A 20,449-nucleotide genomic window follows, 5' to 3' on the forward strand; every position below is an offset into this window, starting at 1 on the left:
TCCACCCCGGGCTCTGGCCATTACCATAGACGTTCACACGAACGGGGACCGAAGAAGCCGTCTCTAAGCCGATGTACGTGCCTGGGATGCGTTCGCGGGGGCATGGCAAGGCTTGGATGCCGAAGCGACCGACCGCTCATTCTCATGCGTCCCGTAAAAATACGGGAGACGCGTGTTTCTGTCCGGGCGACAATGTGCATGCGTCGCCTTGGGCCAGGTATGCGTCGCATTATTATGCATACACCACGCAAATTCGAATTTCGACTTTCTTTCCCTTTTCCTCCTCCTCGTCCTCGTAGTAATATTAGTACTTGTAGTGGTGGTAGTAGTGGTGGTGGTGGTGGTGGTGGTAGTAGTAGTGGTGGTGGTGGTAGTAGTAGTAGTGGTGGTGGTAGTAGTAGTAGTAGTAGTAGTGGTACTAGTAGTAGTAGTGGTGGTATTAGTTATTGTTCTGGCTGTGGTTGTTTTGGCTATTGTTGTTGTTTTTGTTGTCGCTGTGGTAATCGTGGCTGTTCTTGCTGTTATTGTTGTTGGTGCTGTTGTGGCTGTGGTTGTTCCTTCTTGGCCTTGCTCGCTCGCCGCTTCGCGAGGGTACCAACGATCGCTTGCCGATTCGTCCAGTTCTTGACCAGGAGCCCCGAGATCCGCTGAAGGGTGCCGGTGCTGCCGAGGAGTTGGCGTAATTTTTTATTTTAACACCCGATCAGTCACGCGATGCACTTGAACGTGAAACACATCGAAACTCTATCTTGGGAGTAGCCGACCGCTCTCGCGATTGTCCGGGCTTTCTCATTTTTCAGAGCCTCGTGAGAATGGGGATGCACCCATAATGGAGGAGAGCAATATTTTATGTTGACTGTGTTGGCGCTCGTGCGACCGCATCGGTATGGACGAGTCCCGTCCACGCCATTCCCGAGATCACGACCAATAATTCTTCAAAATGCTCGATTTTTCTTCTCTTTTTCTTTTTCATACAATAATAATAATGGACGGCGTCGGCGTCGGCGTCGGCACTCGGCTCGCGTCGAACGAAATGTCGCGCCGCTGAGATATGAGAGGCAAGTAGTGACGCACATTAAATCGTGTACAATGTAAAGAAAGAGACTCTTAAGCGCTAATAGGCCGACATGTCTGCTACGTACGCATTGCACGCAACGACTAACGTTTAGTTTACTTGCGGAGAAAGCGAATGAATATCACGTATGTGGAATATCCATCGAGCCTTCATTAAAACAGTGTTTTCCAACTGCTTTCGAATAATAATAGCGAGGGGAGTGGCTATTGATCGGGCTATTCCTTCGCACAAATTGCATCACTTTGACATTTTCATTGGAACGTTAAAGCAGTGTTAGAGTAATTGTGCCTCCTCCAGCCCTTTTCCACCCGACCCACGATACACACTCTATTTACGCATCTCGTAATCCTTTGGCCAACGCGTGAATTTTCGATTTCGTCGAATATTCCAATCGGAGGCATTGATTACGAGGGGGTAAAGCCGTCGATGAGCCAGCGTGTAATTAAAAGTGCAAGTGTCCGGAAGTGCGTAAAGAGGGATAGGATGTGATTGGGGGGTAGGTGGTACGGGGTTAGAGCGTAAGGGAGGGAGGTGGAGAGAATAACGATAATCGCAATGACGAAAAGAGACGAGCGAGACAGCAGGCGAACTTTTAAAAGACGGTATAACGCGCAAGGAGTTGGAGCGATAAGTTTATTAGGCTACCGCGGCCACGTTTATAGCGTCGGGGCGCACCGAAGGAGCCAGCGACGAGCGTAGGAGGTAAGCGGATCTATAAAAAAAAAAAAAGAAAAAAGGAAGAGTAGCTCTCGAGGGCCACTCGTTCCAACTTTCGGTCCACGCGCGCTCTACCCCACTCCCTTCCGCCGCCATCGCCCTCGCCCCCACTGCGAATTGCTGCTGTTGCTGTTGCTGCTGCTGTTGCTGTTGCAGCGGTGGCGGTGGCAGCGGCGGGAACGGCGGCGGCGGCGTCTATAGTAGTAGCAGTAGTGGTGGTTGTAGTGGTGGTAGTGGTAGTGGTAGTGGTAGTCGTAGCGACGGTCCCAGACGCCCCCGCCAGGAAGGTCGGCGTCGGCGGTGAAGGCGCGCTCGTACCTCCGGCGTGGCCTCAGTCGTAATCGAGCGCCGCGCGAGTCCGGACTACGCGCACACGCACCGCCAGTCGTCTGAGCCAGTGATAAAGCGCGCGACAACTCGTCATGGTCCGCCGTTCGATGACGCTCGTTTGCCAGGCAAACACGAGCTGCGTGCATTGACGGGCGGTTGTAACGAGGAGCTTCGACAGAGCCGGCACCCGGGACCTGGACGCACGCTTCGGTGACGGTAAGAAAGAGGAGCATCGACTGGGCCATATAACACCTGTCTTTCGAGTGTCCTTTCGTCATTTAATCGGGTATTGTCGTGCGATTGGTGGTGCAGCCAGCTGAGGGACGGCGATAAGTTCTCCGCGTGCTCCTGGGCTGCCGTCCTCGGCAATCGTCCAATTGTCACGTGATCGCGAAGACCACTAGCCCGCGTGGCGCGACTTTCTCGCGCTCCCGTCCGTCACAATAACGCCTACGCCTACGCGTAACGTGACTACGTGAGCTAGAATCGCAGGAACGGCGACGGAGTCCCGGGTTATATGGGATGCTGAGATGGTGGGTGATTGCATCGTGGAAGGTATAAGCATAAGAGTGAATAGGCGCTCTAAAGTGGGAAATCGTGGGCGGGGATGTTTTTGAGGACGATGGGGTAGGATTTTGACGCGCCCCTTGACCGGTGACAAAGCTTTCCGAGGAAGCGAAACTTCCGCTTCGGAGCGAAAGCTGGACGGTGATGAAAGGGGCCGCTCGCGATGCTCGCTCGTACGGAAGACAGGGTGCGCGAGGTCCGTCGTATCCTTGGGGATCTCGCTAACGAGGCGATCACGCTTTTACAGGGAGAGAGCGGCAGGAGGAACGTCATCGTCAACAGGAACATACGACGGCATGCTGAAGCACGTGTCGGTGTCGCCGTGGCGGGGTCGCGCCGACAGTGTGAGCCTGGCCTCGAGCGGCGGCGCCTCCAGTTGCGGAAGTGGCAGCCCCAGTCCTGGCCATACACCACCACCCTCGAGGGCGTCGTCTTGCGCCTCGCTCGCACCCCTCACCGGCCTCTCCAGCTTCTCGAGTGCCGACGGCGCAGCCCAGCAGGTCAGTGACAATATATGCCCAATGATTATGAGCGCGAGACCGCTCCGGCACCGGCGATTCTCCCGGTTTCCAGTGCGTTCGCTTGGGATGCGCGACCGAGCCGACGGGCTCAATGACAATGCCGCGTGTCTCGGCGCGTCCTGTTGAGTCGGAAGGTGGAGGAGGGGTGGGGGTGGGAGTGGTACACGAGAGGCGTAATGTTTAACGCGTATGCGTCGGAATATTAATCGGCTGACATCACGAGGCGAATAACTAGGCAAAACAGATTGAAATTAATTGAGCCAGCTGTACTTATTTACGATGTCACTAAGTGTTCTTCTCTCGCTTTGCGTTTATTATGTGCGGGCTGGGATGTGTGTGGTGTGTGTGTGTGTGTGTGTGTGTGTGTATGCGCGCACGCGCGTGGGTGTGGGTGTGGAGGAATGAAAAAACGTGTCGCGTTGCGACCCCGCTGGAATGTCGTTTAAAACTCTGAGAAGAAGCAGACGATCGGCGCGAGGGAGGAGAAAATGAAGAAGAGGATGAGAAGGAGGAGAAAGAGAGAGGGAGCGAGAGAGAGAGAGAGAGAGAGAGAGAGAAAGAAAATAAAAAAATAAACGATAAATCGGAAAACAAAGTCTGTCGCATTGGGAAGCCGAGCGGTAGCTGGGCTCTTCGATTTCTCACGATCAGCCGGGTGAGGCCAGTTAGCGAGTGCAATGTGTCGTGTGGTTTCGTGTCCTTTTTGCGCGCCAAGTAACTCGATCTCCTCGAGAACTCCCGCGCTCCTCCTCACTCACTCACTCACTCACTCTCTCTCTCTCTCTCTCTCTCTCTATCTCTCTCTCTATCTTGAAGCGTTGCTACTGGTGCCCGAGAGAGTTGGAGAGAGTTGTGAAATATATCCAGAGCGGTGTGAATCTCGCGTGTATATACATCTCCTAGGTATATAAAAGCTCGTAAGCCTCGATCTATCTATCTATCTATCCATCTCACCCTCGCCCACTTCTATCTTCCCCGCTCCCTTTATCCCACCCAGTTCCCTCCGCACGACCACCCTTCCACTCGCTCCACTGCACTCCACACGCATGTACACACGAACACGCCCGCATTCTCTCTCTCTCTCTCTCTCTCTCTCTCTCTGTCTATTTGTCTGTCTGTCTGTCTTTGCGTCTCATCGTGAGCCGTGTCTCCGGCTTTCGTTACATGTGTTGCCGCTGCCCTTTTTTCCGTAACTTTGCATACCGTATGCGCAACACGAGGGGACCTTCGAGGACTTTATTATATCGGAGGAAAGTGGGCTTTGATGGAGCAGAGGGGAGACAACGGATGCAGGATTACCGATGGCGTATTTACTTTTCCATTTGGAGCTTGGCGTGCGGCAGCTTTTGACATTCGCTGCTGCAACTCTCAGAATACCCGAGAGATAGAGAGAGAGAGAGAGAGAGAGAGAGAGTGAGTGAGAGAGAGAGTGAGAGAGTGAGAAAGAGAAAGATTTGTGGTAATGCCTCGAGAGTCAGGCTAATTAATAATGTGCTTGTGTGTTTTAGTGGTGGTCGGGGGTGCTGTAACTTTCGTCGTAATTTTCAATTGTTATCTTTATAGTAATAGTTGAGCGTGTAAAGACGTCGTTTCCGTAGCGTAAATTCCATTCGCGACGATTTGGCTGGTTACGCGCGCGAGTTTATTTGCCCATAAGATCATGGCCACGACTGCTTTCCACGAGCTTCTGCGTCGGTATAAAAATGTAAACAAATTTTATCGGCCGCTATTCGTCATTTGACGTAAGCTCGGCGTGGAAAGGACCCGCGATTGGGAAACGAAGGCGTGGAGGGAAAGGGCGATCGGACCGGAAGTTATGTCCGGCGCGAGAGAGGAGGAGAAACGCGAGTCGTCGCGTACTTTTCACTCCTCGAAATATACAAGTGCCTTTTCATCGGGAGGGGGAGAGGCGCAGAGGCGCGCGCGCAATACGCCGGCTCATCGTCGTTTTTGTTTCAAAGGGACCAGCGAGAAATGCTTTCTGTGAGAACTTCTCGCTCCGACTCGTCGCACATCCCAGCCAACCAACAGAATTAAAAAGGCATCTGGTGCTAAAGCTCTAGTTTTATGATCTTTTTGTTTACAGGCCCGATAAAAGTAATACACACACTGTTAATACCCTGTTTTTTAAGGCTACTCCCCCTATTTGAAAATTTGCGCAATTTAAAGCGAAGCCCGCGGCGGCATCATTGACAAATCGAGCGAAAGTCAAGTTTCGATGGATTAAAACGTCGAACGGGATGCTTTGCAGTTATTTCTCTCTCCTTTCCTTCGTTTCTTATCTTTTGCTTTGTTTTGTTTTGTTTTGTTTTTTGTTTTGTTTTCTTTTTTTTTTGTAGTTACTATTCGCTCAATTTTCGTATTACATTCCTATTCGTAACGTGAAATACTACTCGTATTCGAGCTTTGGTAAATAATAAATTAGTATTACGCATCCAGTGCGCAGCCTAATGCGCTACGTAGAAAAAAGAGAAAAAAAAGAAACATATTTCTTATCTCTTGCATCTCAAGTGATTATGTTTTTAGATCAGATCGATGCTACGCCGTGTTCTTACACTTATGGTTAAAGTAATGAAAAAAGAATAGTCATCGGATACATTTCAAGTGATCGTATAGCCTTATATTATGAAACGATAAATATAAAAACAATTGACCTATTAAATGCGAGCATACCATAAATAGATCGAATTAATTAGTGTGGCGGGGTGAAGGTGGTAGGGGGTGATTACGGTGCCAAATTTTTAATATGCAAGTTTCTTAAATGAATCATTAAGCGTATGCTTATTTACTCGAGATCGTAACAAAGAAACCACAAAGTCCGGCTCGGCTGTATACGAGTACAATGATTCCTACTCTCTTACCACTGACTAACACTTGTAAATATTTTCAATAAATTGCTCATTGGCGCTCGTACCATTAATTATCATAAGCAAACGAATATCCGAATCGAATATCTGAAATAATGCCAATGGGTCTCGACGATCTCACCCCTGCGAACGTCAATCAAGATCAAGATTTACAAAATGTGGAGCTTAAGCGATGGATTATTCTTTAACGATTGCACGCGGGCAATGTGGGCAATGTGGGCAAAGAGGCAAATACGATCAACGTGCGCTTACACATTAATATTCGCGGCACCTGTTGCCGATAAACGTCCTCGAGCCCCAACTGCGATTGAATCCGGTTGGCCTGGGGACAACGAGTTATGCCATAAGACCACGAGGCTTACGACCCAGTGGCCGTCTTGGACATTACGTAAATGGAATTGCCAGCACTTCTCACGATTCCCTTCTCCCGCCAATACTTTATTACGCGAATATTGGGAAGTACGCTCGCGTGAATTTGCGTCATGGGTTAAAAGAATTTAATGGCAGTTTCGAGAAATTCACTGGTATTACCGAGCTATTCTAGCATCACTGCGGGTGAAAATTTGACGTTCATCGAATCATCCAGTTTTCTTATTACCTATTTATTAAGCATTTTTTCAATGGTATATTTCAATTAGCCTCTCTCATTAACTCGATCGCGAATTAACAATTAGTTAATTTAATATTAGTTAAGAATGTGAAGTGGTATTACGATTATATATTACCAAATTGTTTATCGTTACAAATGACAAATGAAGAATCTCCATTGGCAGGGTATAAATTACTAAAGTTACAACAATAATACGTCAAACTGTCCGACGTCGTATTTGTCTTGTAATGTAAAGGGTGTGTGTGTGTGTGGGTCGATGGGCGTATGAGAGAGAGAGAGAGAGAGAGAGAGAGGACGACAAAAACATGAACTTGATTTGTGAGGGAGAACAACAGCCAGTAAAGTCGTATTACAGCATACAGTTGTAGCAGGCGCGATTCGTTCCGGTACTGATCGCGCGTAAGCAAGAGAGACACGACCTCCTTCTCCATCATACTCTCTCTCTCTCTCTCTCTCTCTCTCTCTCTCTCTCTCTCTCTCTCTTTCTCGTTCCCTCTGCCCTTGCAATATCCGCGCGATGAGTGCGCCGGCCCGTGCTTCCGGTTTTTCTTTTCTCCCTCTGTACGCGACTCCACGCCAACAATGCCGCCGCGTACATTACACGGGCAGATGTAGCGAAAAATATCTCGCAAGGATCGCGATGTCCTTCGCGCACTTTTATTTTAATTCTTCTGCATCCATGAAGAATCGCTCTTGCGCAATGCTAGCCTCCATTGTTCTCGCGATCCTCGATTTTCTTGATGTTGCCGTCGAGACCGGATTTTCGCGCCTAATGAAAAGCGAGTATTCAGTCACTATTTCTCCGGGAATTGAAAAGTCCTGAAGTCGAAATTAGCCGCCATGAATAAGCGAGATAGAGAAAATCCTAGCAGCCTAGATCACTGATTTCTCTGACAAATCGATCACTCTACTCTACTCTACTCAACTCTCTCTCTTTCTCTAATTTACAAGCGTTTAAAAATCTCGATATCTGCTACCCTTCCGCCATCCTTCTTCCGTCTAGTAATCAATAGGGCCCAGCCCGGCCCGGCCCGGCCCGGCCCCTACCCGCCCGTACTAGTTCCATGTTGACGACTGTGGGCCGGAAGCCGAGCCGTTGCGCTCCACTGGACCCTTTGGGGTACCTGACCTCCTGCCACTCTTGCATCCATCAATCGCAGAGTCGATCGTTGGTCCAGCATTCTTTATCTACCGCGGCACGTGCTCCGTGCACTGCACGTGCACTCGATGAATGACCGAGACGGACGAGCACGGCTGGATCTCGATTACCTCATCGATCGAGTCGCTCCGACCATGTGGCGCGCCTTTGAACTGCTAGAATACCTTTTGTGGTATGGCCGGCAGCATTACCGGACGCGAGCTCTTTCTCTTTCAGCCGAATCCAGTAATCGCTACGTGCGCCGCTACACCGTTGATCTACTTGTGCTGCTCGAGTCGGAAGCGGCGCTAACGCCGCCGACCTTACGGCTCCTCTACCCTCGGGTTTCCTATAGTTGACTTGGTAAGCGACATTTAGGGTCGACCGTAATAATCAGAGTGTCATTGGAGCAGAGCCTTGCTTTTCCGAAGCGAATGCCCGATCCGTCGTACCTGACCCACGATTAGAGCCCCGCCTTTGTCGGTACTACGTCCGGCAGAAGAATTTGTGGTGGAGAGTATTTGTGAAAGTGCGGGTGCATCGTTAGTACCAACGCTCGCCGACTGTTACATGGGATGAGTATCGCGAAGGTCGCTCAAGACGAAGGAAGGGCGAATTCCCAAGTAGAATGAATTCACGGGCCGCTGCACCTTGGAAATCGCACCGCCGACAGGCCCTGCGTATTATGCATTTTGCAAAATCAACGAGGCAGGAGACAAAGGAAGGAGAAAGAATTCGTCGTTCGACATTGGGAGCGCGAGCAATTTGCAAGTAAAAAAATTCACTTGTTCGCGATCGCGCTTCCTTTACCTCAACCTCTTTGGCTCGAGCCTCGGCCAATACCGTCTCAATCATCGTATTAGCATAATATCACATTGTACGCGAAATAGTCAATGCGCTCTTGTTGAATTGCTCGTTACGTCGCCCCTCGGGACTAATGTCCTCGATAATCGTCGTTTGACCTATTTGGCAAAAGTCTAAACAGAACACGAGAACGAAAATACAACGATAGCAGCACCAGCACCAACAACAGCAATGACAACAACAACGACAACAACAACGACAACAACGACAACAACGACAACAACGATACACATCATCCTCGGTGACTATTACGTATTTCGATGATAAAGATGATAAAAAGGGCTACATCAATCATTACGGAAGCGTCTAGTGCCGATGATATTTTTTTTTTATTACCCGTAGGAAGCAGGAAGCACAAGTCGATTGAATAAAGTCTGTTTGTCGCGTTCATTGCGCACGACGCACCCGCATCCCGGCGTAGTTGCGAGGCCATTTGCTGCAATTAAATGCCTCACAATCGCCACTAATCAGGATATAACTTGTATGCGGTGGTTCCTGCTCAGAGCCAAGGATGATCCCTCATATCGATGACCCCCAGGCTCAACGACCCCCCCCCCCTCTCACTCTCTCTCTCGCTCTCTCTCTCGCTCTCTCTCGCTCTCTCTCTCGCTCTCTCTCGCTCTCTCTCTTTCACTCTCGCTCTCTCTCTCTCTCTCTCTCTCTCTCTTTCACTCTCGCTCTCTCTCTCTCTCTCTCTCTCTCTCTCTCTCTCTCTCTCTTTCACTCTCGCTCTCTCTCTCTCTCTCTCTCTCTCTCTCTCTCTCTCTCTCTTTCACTCTCGCTCTCTCTCTCTCTCTCTCTCTCTCTCTCTCTCTCTCTCTCTTTCACTCTCGCTCTCTCTCTCTCTCTCTCTCTCTCTCTCTCTCTCTCTCTCTTTCACTCTCGCTCTCTCTCTCTCTCTCTCTCTCTCTCTCTCTCTCTCTCTCTTTCACTCTCGCTCTCTCTCTCTCTCTCTCTCTCTCTCTCTCTCTCTCTCTCTTTCACTCTCGCTCTCTCTCTCTCTCTCTCTCTCTCTCTCTCTCTCTCTCTCTTTCACTCTCGCTCTCTCTCTCTCTCTCTCTCTCTCTCTCTCTCTCTCTCTCTTTCACTCTCGCTCTCTCTCTCTCTCTCTCTCTCTCTCTCTCTCTCTCTCTCTTTCACTCTCGCTCTCGCTCTCTCCATGCGCCAAAGTAAACACTTAGTTTTCTCAAAGGTACACGAGCTACTTTTCTATCATCGAATCAAATATGCGGCCAAGTTGGAATTATGTAAAGCCGCGCGATAGCCGCGTGGGTGAATAGCGCACGTGTGGGCTTTCCGGCCTGCCCCGGAAGGTCATTTAAATTTCAAAAGGTGCGCTGAGCTACATAGGATATTGCATACGAGTTATATACGTGTGCTCGAGCAGTATGAAAGTGTGCAATCAAATGAAAAAAGAATATAAGAACAAGAAATAACAAGCCGTACAAATAATGACAGTTGACGAAGGAGTGTGTGTTGGTGGCGCGATAGGGTATGCGTTAATTGCTCGAGTGTCTCGTTTGCCTTTCATTCCTTCAAATTAATATTATTGAAATCGCTTTATTAATGGTTGCCGGGCCTCCCGTGGCAATAATTATTATTCATTTTATGCGCGATTTGTAACGTTATAATATCATTTGCGTATTAAAATAGCTCGCCGACCCCTACCGTAACAGCCACACATAAAAATATAATCACTTTGCCTCGTAAATTATCGTCGCGCCACTATATCTCGGCTCTTTTTAGTAATCTTAGTGAGAAAAAATCCATGTCGGCTATTCGCTTACCGTCGCTCTCCACGATTTTTTCCCCTGCAAAGATTTGCTCATCGCTAAAGGATCTTAGGTAAGGGCTTTCTGTAAGATGAGAGAGAGAGAGAGAGAGAGAGAGAGACCTAACTGTCTTAACTCTCACGGCCCCTGCGGGTGTACCACTGTTTACATATTGCCAGAGGTGTAGAAACCGTCAGCCTGTAGTATAAATCAGCGGGAGGCATTCCAGTGGTCCGTTAGCCTCCCTATCGCCTCTCCCGCCCGCCCAAACCCCGGACCAATTACCGACATCTCCATCATCTATTTCAAGCTCGTTGACTGTATGAGTGTTGGCGCCTCAACTCGCGCCGTCTTGGATTATAATTATGAGCGATTTCGCGTCATCCCATCTTATCGTCGTGCGTCATCATCCTTGTATTCGCGTTGAATTCGTCGTCCCTTAGGATGGCTACGTGTCCGCGTACGCGATACCTCCGTATCCTCGGTCGGAAAACTCGGCTGATTCGGCGAATGACGAAGCAGCGTCCGACTTTCTCGATTCTCGATGCTCTCGGCCGCACTTCTTTAACGGTAAATCCATAACCAAAAATGTCTCTGGCAATTGCTCGTCGAGTATTGGGTGGCAAAACCGGCGATCGTGACCGCGTGTTCGGCAAAGGGGCCACCGTACCAAGAGTGGGAAAAGGGACTTTTTTTCTTTTTTTTTCATTAACCACCGAGTCCCATTTAACTAAATCTCAGCGAACAAACGCTATCATAATCTCGAAATAGAATATATAGTTTCGGCCCCCTTCCGCTACTTCTTCTTCTTCTTCTTCATCATCTTCTTCTTCTTCTTCTTCTTCATCTTCTTCATCATCTTCTTCTTCTTCTTCTTCTTCTTCTTCTTTTTCCTCCAATTCTTTTGCTTCTTCCATTTATATCATCATTTTCTTTCTTTTTCTTGGCTCTTTGTTTTTTTTTATGTTTTTTTTCTGTTTTTATTCTCGTCCTTTCATTCCGTTATTCGCTCTCAATTCGTTTCATTGTCTTTTCTTTTCATTTTCTCCCCCGTTATCGCCGCCACCACCACCACCACCACCACCACCACCACCACCACCACCACCACCCCCACCACCACCACCACAACCACTACCGCCGCCGCCAACGCCTTTAAATTATTATTGTTTTTTTATATTAATTGGTTGACGCATGATCCCCGGTGCATGACAAATGGATAAATTAAACGGCCCTTGGCACTCACTCGCTGAAATATAGTTGAAAATCGGTGGAATGAGGGAGGCGAAGGGGCGCGAGTAAATAAAAATAATCCTGGCATTGGCAGTCTATTTGTCTATTCCCATGGCGTACTTACAACAACGCGTCATATTGTCCTGGTACGTCGTTACTGGGAAACGATCCAAGGTCAGCGGCTGCAGGTACCAGCGGCTAACGAATCGAGCGCGAGTCCCAAGCTGCTGCAGCGAGTATCGGTTCGACTTTGACGAATCATTTGTATTCCCGTCGGCTTTAACGTCCTTTTCGCCACGCTATTTATAAATTGCCCTGTGCTCGTATACTCGCTCCTTCCAATGCGACGCGAGCGCAAATAAAATCTTAACGAACGCTCGGCCGGCAAATATTATGTCGAATCTCGTCCCGAGACGCCAAGTTAATATTTCATCCCGTAGCGATTTCTTCGAATGTACATTTGTGCGAATGGAGCTTAACTTAATCTTCGCTTTAAGACTTTATTCATTTACATGGCCAAGTCCCCGTGGCTGGGCGTCTTTGTTCGATACACGACACCGGGACGCGCAGATATTTTCACAGCTCGCTCGTTGAATAATGCAAAACGCCACTTAACGGCCATTTCGCAGTGGCAATTAATCGACCGACGCGTCGGTCGATATGAAGACAAACCCCGGGCACGCGGGGATCCCAGCCGATCGGTCGGCCACGCGCACCTTACGAAATAAGCTCGCGGGGACGCGATCGGCTCGTCTCATCGTGTGCAAGGCCCCGTCTCTATTACGCGACCCAATTGCGTAACACGCGCGTCTCTCGCTCGGGCGCGGAGTCGTCGATGAGGCAACAAACAACAGCCTCATCCCGCGCCGGTCATTACTACGGATTTCTATGGCGGATGCACCATCGTCGTTGTAGTCATAGGGAAGACGTTTATGGCGGGGAGGGGGTTGTGGGGGGGGGCAGATGCGGAGCACGCGACGCGCTACGATGGCAACGTCGGCGACGGCTCTTTGTTCGTCGTCGACGAGACGCTCCTCCCGCACTCGCGGACGCTGGATTTCTCTAACGAGCCGAATTAGAACCAACTCATGGCTAATTGGCATTAATGCGCCGAGTGGACCAAGGTCCGCCTAAAGAGTCACGTAAATTGACATGTTGACGATGATTCTCGCTGTCCGCGGCGCTCCGTTGACACGCCAACGTCTGTGTCGGCCAATGTGCATTCGGCAGGAGCCACACGCCGCCATCAATTATCTGCGTAATTGATCGAGCGAACGGATTACGCCGATCGCCCATGGATCAGTAGTTCGCGAGAAAGAGAGAGAGAGAGAGAGAGAGAGAGAGAGCCGCCTCGACGTCCAGACGTGGAAGGATAGGAATAGTCATGAAATCCATCTATCCTATCCTTGGGCTTGGTTGGTTGCTGGTTCGGGGCGAGCATCGATGACGATGGGTTAGTTAATGCCGAGTATAACGGGGCCTGGAACTCGGAAATCGGCTCGCGCGCTTGTGTGAGGGCGGGGCGGAGATGGGACGGGGTTGAGACGCGTAGGGAAGCAGCCCGCGATCAGTCATTGTACTATCGGCGAGGGTACTTCCTGCGATTCGGCTGTTTATCACTGACAGGCTCCTTCGTCTGGAACGATTTACGCTCGTTCGTTGGACGTGCGGTCGAACTATAAACGAACACCGGCGAAATATTCTGGCGCATTGTCGTTAATCGAACGACACGGGAGTCTGGATAATTATCGGCGATGTCTGTCTGGACATCGGGACATGAACGCTGGTTTATTAAACCAAGTGACGGGGCCGGAGGAGCGAGGGCAGGGGGCGGGGCGGGGGTTGGAGGTATGGGGTAGGAGGGGAGAGCCGCGATGGACTTTTACGCGTCCTGTGTATTGTGCGAGCTGGTGCATCGCGACGCGCCTCTTTATTCCTCGAGTATTGGGCGGTCTTCCGCGAATAAAAGGAGAGAAGGCAGTCGGTCATTGTTTCGCATGTCGCGGCCATCTGCCTTTACCGCGATCGCTAAGGAAATAGGGTCGATCCGCGGCGTAACCAGATGTTGCGGGAGGCGGCGACGGGAAAAAGAGGAGGAGGGCACGAACGATGAACGCGCTGCACAAAAGCGGCCAGCTGGAATTTCGAGGGCACTTGCCCGGTCACGGAAGCATCCGTCTCCATAGAGAAAGAGAGAGACGTCCTTTGAATGCGGATCCACGTAATCCTACGGGCGCTACCTCAGCGTCCGTCATTCGAGTCTGCAATTTCAACGCCAATACTATAATCCTTATAAAGAGAGAGAGAGAGAGAGAGAGAGAGACAGTGACTGAGAGAGAGAGTGAGTGAGTGAGAGAGAGAGAGAGAGAGAGAGAAGGGCTAAGCACGTTTGAAAGCAAAGTTTTTTTCTTTTCTCAATTAATTAAACTTCTTGTCGAGCTTTCTCTCTCTCTCTCTCTCTCTCTCTCTCTCTCTCTTTTACTGGCGTCTCTAACTAGCTGTGGTAGTTACTGTTCGAGGAGTAGCGCTCGACGACCGATCGAGAACAAAATTCGATTTGGCCACTCGTTGTTAGGAGGGGGCCAGTGAATCGGGGTTTGCAAAAATGTAATCCTCATTGCCCTTTAATAATCATGAATTCGTCATGTTCGCGGGTAAGAGGAGCCGATATCGAGCAATGGCGTGTCTAATTTATCTAGAAAAAGGCCGTATCCATTAAAAAAAAACGTTATTCTCTTGGCGTGCATCGCCGCCGAGGCCGTGCATCTCGACATCTTGATAAAAATAACGATATTTTCCTAGAAAAAGCGAGCTGTCCCGTTTCTTGGGTCGGAGCGGGATGTGTGGGTCGGTGGGTGGTTTGTAGAAGGGAGGGGTTCGAGGGGTAGGGTAGGGTAGGGTAGGGGAAGAGAGCTCGAATTAGAGCAAATTGAAAAATTCTGTTATTCGTTTGGAAATTAATGTGCGCTTAGACTCCATCAACGTTCGAGACGACTGGCTACATAAATAAATAGCAGATTTTCAATTTGAAATGAGTTGCGCGACAAAGTTTCGTCAGAAGCTACGACTCCAAGGATAAATGATTCCCGGAATGCAATTGACTCGACCCACGCATAATATTAACGACGCGGCCAACATCCGATCGACGCGCGTCTACGCGTGAAGAAGCGCTGATGACACGAGTTCATGTTGTGCCGTTTACGGCTAAATCAATGGGTAATTTTTACCGTGCGAAACGACCTCGGTATTAAATTGCGTGGGTTCCTTGTTCTCGCTCTCTCTCTCTCTCTCTCTCTCTCTCGCTCTATCTGTATACTTCTATCGCTTCTTGCATCAAAGCGTATAAAATGGCTTTAAACAGTTATTATTACGCGAGGCAGCCAAACATCGGGGTTATAAAATTAAAATAAATAAGAAAAGGATCCTCGTAGCTTGTGCGGTGAATTGTGCGTCTGGATTTTCGCGAAGGCGGGGGGGCAGCTCGCTTAATTAAATAAGAGGAGCCGTTTTTGTAGATGGCCCCGAGGCGTTATAATTAATTTCGCCTTCGTCTTATAATTCATCCGTGGCTCGTGGGCATAAAAACTTTATATCGCCACTGTTGAGGAGGACGAAAAAAAAAGAAAGAAAGAGAGAGAGAGAGGGGAGAAACGAATAAGCGGGAGCGAGGAACGCGAAAGAAAAAGAAATCAAGTCTGGCACGCAGCACACGCCCGTGAGATCGCGTATATACGCTTTCGCTCTACTCTTCGATTTCTCGACTTCTCACTTTTTTCAGCGCCATCAGCGGCACTCGCTCCAATCCAATTTTTCATCACCGATGGCAGCCATCCCCCTCGAGGTTCGCGTGACGTCTCCCAGCCTCTTTTTGCCGCCGACGTCTTGCTTTTTTCCTTTCGCCGTGTTGCGGCTGCATGCTCGCCATTCTCCGCAAGGGCTCGCTGAAAAGAAGGGGAAAGAGACCAGGATGCCTGGCTCCATCGAGTGCACGAGTGCCCGGGATATAACGTTCGTGGCATTAGGCGCACATTCATAACACATTTGTCCCTCCTGCGATTGATGCGCGCTCAAGAAATTTTGACGAATGTTGTTCCTGGAATTCGCCGCGAATTTCGCCAGAAGCACGGCGTGATCGACGGGTATGACAGGGGGGAGGGAGGGGAGATGGATCTGGTTGACGGCGGTAGTGAGTGGCGGTGCCGGATTCGGATGAGCGGGGTGGAGTGGGATGGTGGATGGTCGAGGTCATGGAAAAAGCGAGGGTATTAGGAAAACTTAACATATTCGATTTGATGTCGCGTCGAATCGAGGACGGCCGTGGCAAACCGTCAACCTTAGACGATAGACTATCCTCCCCCGCCCGCCCGTAACATTACCACCACTGCCACCACCACCACCACCACCTGTTTATAATCCGCGCGAGTTGTTTAAAGTCTCCGGTGCTGGTAATAGGAGAGGGAGCAAGATTAAATTGCGCGGAAAGGCCGTTTTCCCTTATGATCGGAGGAGAAGGGGACCCTACGAGCATCTGCCTCGGGCTTTCTTCGCGGGCGCACCTCGTAATAGCCGATAGCCTTACTCGCGGCCAGCCTCCAGCGAAACCGGCGAACGACTTGTTAATGTCGGTCCGTAAAAAGCGAGCGCGCGTGCGCCTTAGGACCGGTCTTACTCGGCCCACATAAGCGCGCGACCGATGCTGCCGTTTGCCACGGAATGTAATCGGTTCATCCTTCACGATCCTTTTTTTTTTCTCCACCATCTTTTTTCTCCCCCCCCCCTGCCCCTGCCCCTTCAATCGCTTTTTGCCACGAATGTGAACTGTTAATTTTATGGTCAATTATGGGGATAAGAGAAGGAGCATGGAGGATGGCCGCTGATTTCACTGTACAAGCCATGACCGTCGAAAGGGCGAGCGAGACGCTGACGTGCGGAGGTCGACCGTCACGTAGGGTAAAGTGTATTATGGCGCAATGCTGGCATTCTACCTCGAGAGCCCTTCAATACCTAGGGCGTGTGTTGTTCCCCTCTCCGGCCAATGCGTTCTCTCAACCTTCTCGATTGGCGATTATTGGCTGACCGCGCTACTCCCGGAGCACGCAATCGGCCTCGACTATTAACAAATTACGCCCGGCCGGCCATGAATCGCCTATATTGTGTATAAAAAGTTCCATGTGCGGAGATAAGGAGGTTGCTTGCTCTCCGCGCTAGCTCGGCGGATAAGCTCCTATCGTAAATTCAATGAAACGAATCTTTCTTCTTCGTTAAACAACGGCAATGCCGTGATATTAACGGGCCATATCTCGCGCAACAGTACTCTCATTCACTTGGGAATATATCTCGCCGATTTTGAGACGCGTTTCTTCTCTCTTGTCACAGTCGCTCGAAACGATTGCATTTTTCCGCACTCGGAGATCATAAGCGGAGATAAAGGGTCGATATTGGGCGAGCGCTTTAGATTTCTGACGAACGCTCGTTAAAATTTATATTTTCAGGCTTAATTTACAAGCCGGGCTTGCGTCAAGCGAGCCAATCTCTTATCGGCCGTCTCCTCGCCCTTATCCCTTACGCACGGGCGTAAGGTCATCGAGGAGACGCCGGAGATATGGAGATAATGGTAAAGAGAATTGCCCTCCCTACCACCAGGGCCTACGATAAGTCGTGGCAGCAGTATCAAAGTACACACAACACGCCCACGATGATAATGCCTCGCGCTGTTAAACTTATGCAAACTCAAGCGGCGATTGCCAGCCGTGAGAACAGATCGTGACAACGCAGCCTCCTCCCCTCTCCTCGAGCCGGTACTATCCTTCTAGAGGAGCGGGACGTGGCCAAGCACGGGACACGTGGAGATAGGGAGAAAGGAATCCCTCGAGCGAACGATGGGTACGCAACGATCGTCGTATCATCGTTGAATTGGCGCTGATGAAAGAGAATTGGCCTCGTCGATCCTAAAAATTCGCCTACCCTGGCCTATCCTCTCCTCTCCTCTCCTCTCCTCTCCTCTCCTCTCCGCGCCGCTCCTTTGTCTTTGGCAATCGTTCGCGTTGGTGGGCAGGACCTCGAATCCATTGACCGATAACCAAAAGAAAGAAAGAGAGAGAGAGAGAGTCGATCCTAAAAATTCGCCTACCCTGGCCTATCCTCTCCTCTCCTCTCCTCTCCTCTCCTCTCCTCTCCGCGCCGCTCCTTTGTCTTTGGCAATCGTTCGCGTTGGTGGGCAGGACCTCGATTCCATTGACCGATAACCAAAGAGGAATAATGCCTCTACGTAGGGTCGCCTCGTTCCATACCACGGCTTCCCGAATCTATTGGATCGGCGAACCGGACGATTTAGATGAGCGGCCATTGGCCGGCCGACCAGCGGAAATGGGACTCGTACGTGTATGCACGCGTGCTCGGAATGATTGGCCGGAAGCGTAGGAAGCACACGTGACGATGGCCTATGAATCGTGCCTCGTTGTTCTGATCTCGTCGTTAAAAGAGTTTCGATAATCGGGGCCCCAAGGCCCGATGGCTTAATCGCGCATAATTTCGTAGAGACGAATGTGCTAGGCGTAATAATGCTCAGAGGATCTGGTCGTAATATTCGTTCGTTCGTCCCTCGACGAATTATCTCCTCCCCGACCTCCTTTTCATAATTCACTTTCTGCGGTGCGACATCAACGAAGCCGCAAAAAAAAAAAAGAAGAAAAAATTCCGCTAATCCGCGTTTTCGCGCGGGGCCCGACACAAGTGCATCGACGCGCAATTCAGAATCCAAGCGCGGCGCACAATCGCGTCATTCATCCGGGAATATGAAAGGGCCGTACCGTGTGACGAGCTCTCCCTAGCCAATCCGGCGGAGAAAGCGGCTGCTTACAAGATTGTCATTTATACGGAGTCGGCGCTACGCGCGCGGCCTTAGATCCCAAGGAACCTTAAAAACGCCCGTTCCCGCTCTTATGTTTACAAACTCATCGAGGCGTGACGCGCGTTAAAGGCGCGCGTGCAACGGCTCGGGGGCGGCCCTCGTTTGACGACGATTTTCCCTAAAAATATGACGATGCAGGTCCGTCGGCGGGAGGAATCTAGGCCTATTCGCGCGAGCGGACTATTTTCGAGCGAGGTTCTGGGAATGTTTTGAAAGTCCCGGTGCACCGCGGCACCGCGGCACCGCGGCGCCCATTTATTACGATAGTCGCGCACAATAGCTTCGGTAGAGTCCGCTGGAAATAGATGAGGGGCCGCGAGCCGGGGGTCGACCACTTCGACGTGGCTTTTCCAACGCCCCCACCGACCTCCTTCGAGAGCCGCGCAGCTTAGGTTCGCCCGCACCTGCCCAGCACCTAGCCCAGAGCCATTAAATCCGCCGGGCTGGATAAAGGGGCCGTCGTGCGTATTTTTAGGCCTGGACTCGCTGGCTCCGTTGCTCGAATTCGCTTCGCAGCTGCTTCGATCGGTCGAGCGAGTAAGTCGATCGTCGTCGCTCGCGCGATAAGAGGTGTCGGCGCCTTGGATTCTAAGTCGCCTTAGCGCGCGCGCGGAAGTCATCGTTGATTTAACGATCGCTTAACGGCGAGTCGGCCCGTGGTTAACGATCGGTTAACGATTCGCGCCCGTGCCTTCCCCGAAAAATCCTAGACCGCAGTGGTGTTACTTGGAGGCAGCTGCAATATCCTTTCGGAAATAGCCGAGACGACGATGATTATGTGGAAGGGAAGGTAGCGATAGTCGTACGAAATTTGACTCGCTTGTGTTATTCACAGAGGGCAATAGAGAGAGAGAGAGAGAGATAGATAAAGAGAGTCTTTGACACGGAGAGATAAGCTGTTTCTGCATTAAAATCTTATCACGTGCGACACGGTGGCGCATACAAGTGGATAAAATGTCGGACGCAAATTAGTCCAGCGTTTGTGAGTACGTCTGGGTTTCTCTCTCTCTCTCTCTCTCTCTCTCTCTCTCTATGTCTCTATCTCTCTAGCTCTCTGTGTCCATCTCTCTTGGTTTCCGACCGCGAAACGCGCATCGTCGCTGTTAATATCTCGTGCAGATGCTCCGTAGACGACGCATCTCCGATATTACCGTACTAATTATGTAAACAATACCCTTGTCCTTATCCTCTAGCGTCTTAAATCCATATGATTATCGCGGTTTAAAGACCTGAACTTAACGATCATCTATCCTTCATCGATTAATTATTATTTAATGCGACGTGTCCCTTTTGTCGATGTCGGCATACAATATTTACCGCAATAAGTAACTCCCTCCGCCCCTCCTCTCTTTTTACAAGTTTCCGTAAAAGCTCCCACAGCCGGATAATAACAATTCCTCGGCCTCGTATCATATGCTCGTGCTTTTGTTGTCCCGACACCATCAATCCTGGTTTCGCTATGGGTGCTCATAAAAAAGACCGACCGTTAATAGTATAATAAACGGTCCTACGATCGACTCTCCGCCTCCGCGTCACGTCCAACCTCACCCAAAGAAAACAACACTCGTTCACCGCCGACCAATAATAATTAATCGATAGCCGGCACTGCGTAAGAAAACTGCGCGGAGCTTTTTCCGCCTCGTACGATCGTCGGTGCTCGCATTCTTTCGTTTGCGCGCCGGATGCGAGCGTTTCTCCGGGTAATGGGCCTCGAGCACGCGTGCGGCCGGAGCTCCTCTCGTTTAAAACAATCAAGCCGTCGCAACAACGTGCGCCCGCGCGCGCAAGAGCGAAAGAGAGAGAGAGAGAGAGAGAGAGAGAGAGTGAGAGAGAGTGAGAGAGAGAGAG

At 50.3% G+C, this 20,449-nt stretch overlaps 1 protein-coding gene across 1 annotated transcript in view; it reads left to right on the forward strand.

The window, feature by feature from the left end:
• Positions 1-2,093: 2,093 nt before the first annotated feature.
• rau (RA domain-containing protein rau) overlaps positions 2,094-20,449 on the forward strand; it is a 31,067-nt gene continuing 12,711 nt past the window's right edge. The window contains exons 1-2 of the mRNA XM_011495774.1: positions 2,094-2,338; positions 2,937-3,189. Coding sequence (XP_011494076.1) covers positions 2,986-3,189 — 204 coding nt within the window. The 5' untranslated portion in view covers positions 2,094-2,338; positions 2,937-2,985. The remainder of the gene's footprint in view (positions 2,339-2,936; positions 3,190-20,449) is intronic.

This window comes from Ceratosolen solmsi, unplaced genomic scaffold, assembly GCF_000503995.2.
Source record: "Ceratosolen solmsi marchali unplaced genomic scaffold, CerSol_1.0 scaffold10, whole genome shotgun sequence".
Taxonomy (NCBI): domain Eukaryota; kingdom Metazoa; phylum Arthropoda; class Insecta; order Hymenoptera; family Agaonidae; genus Ceratosolen; species Ceratosolen solmsi.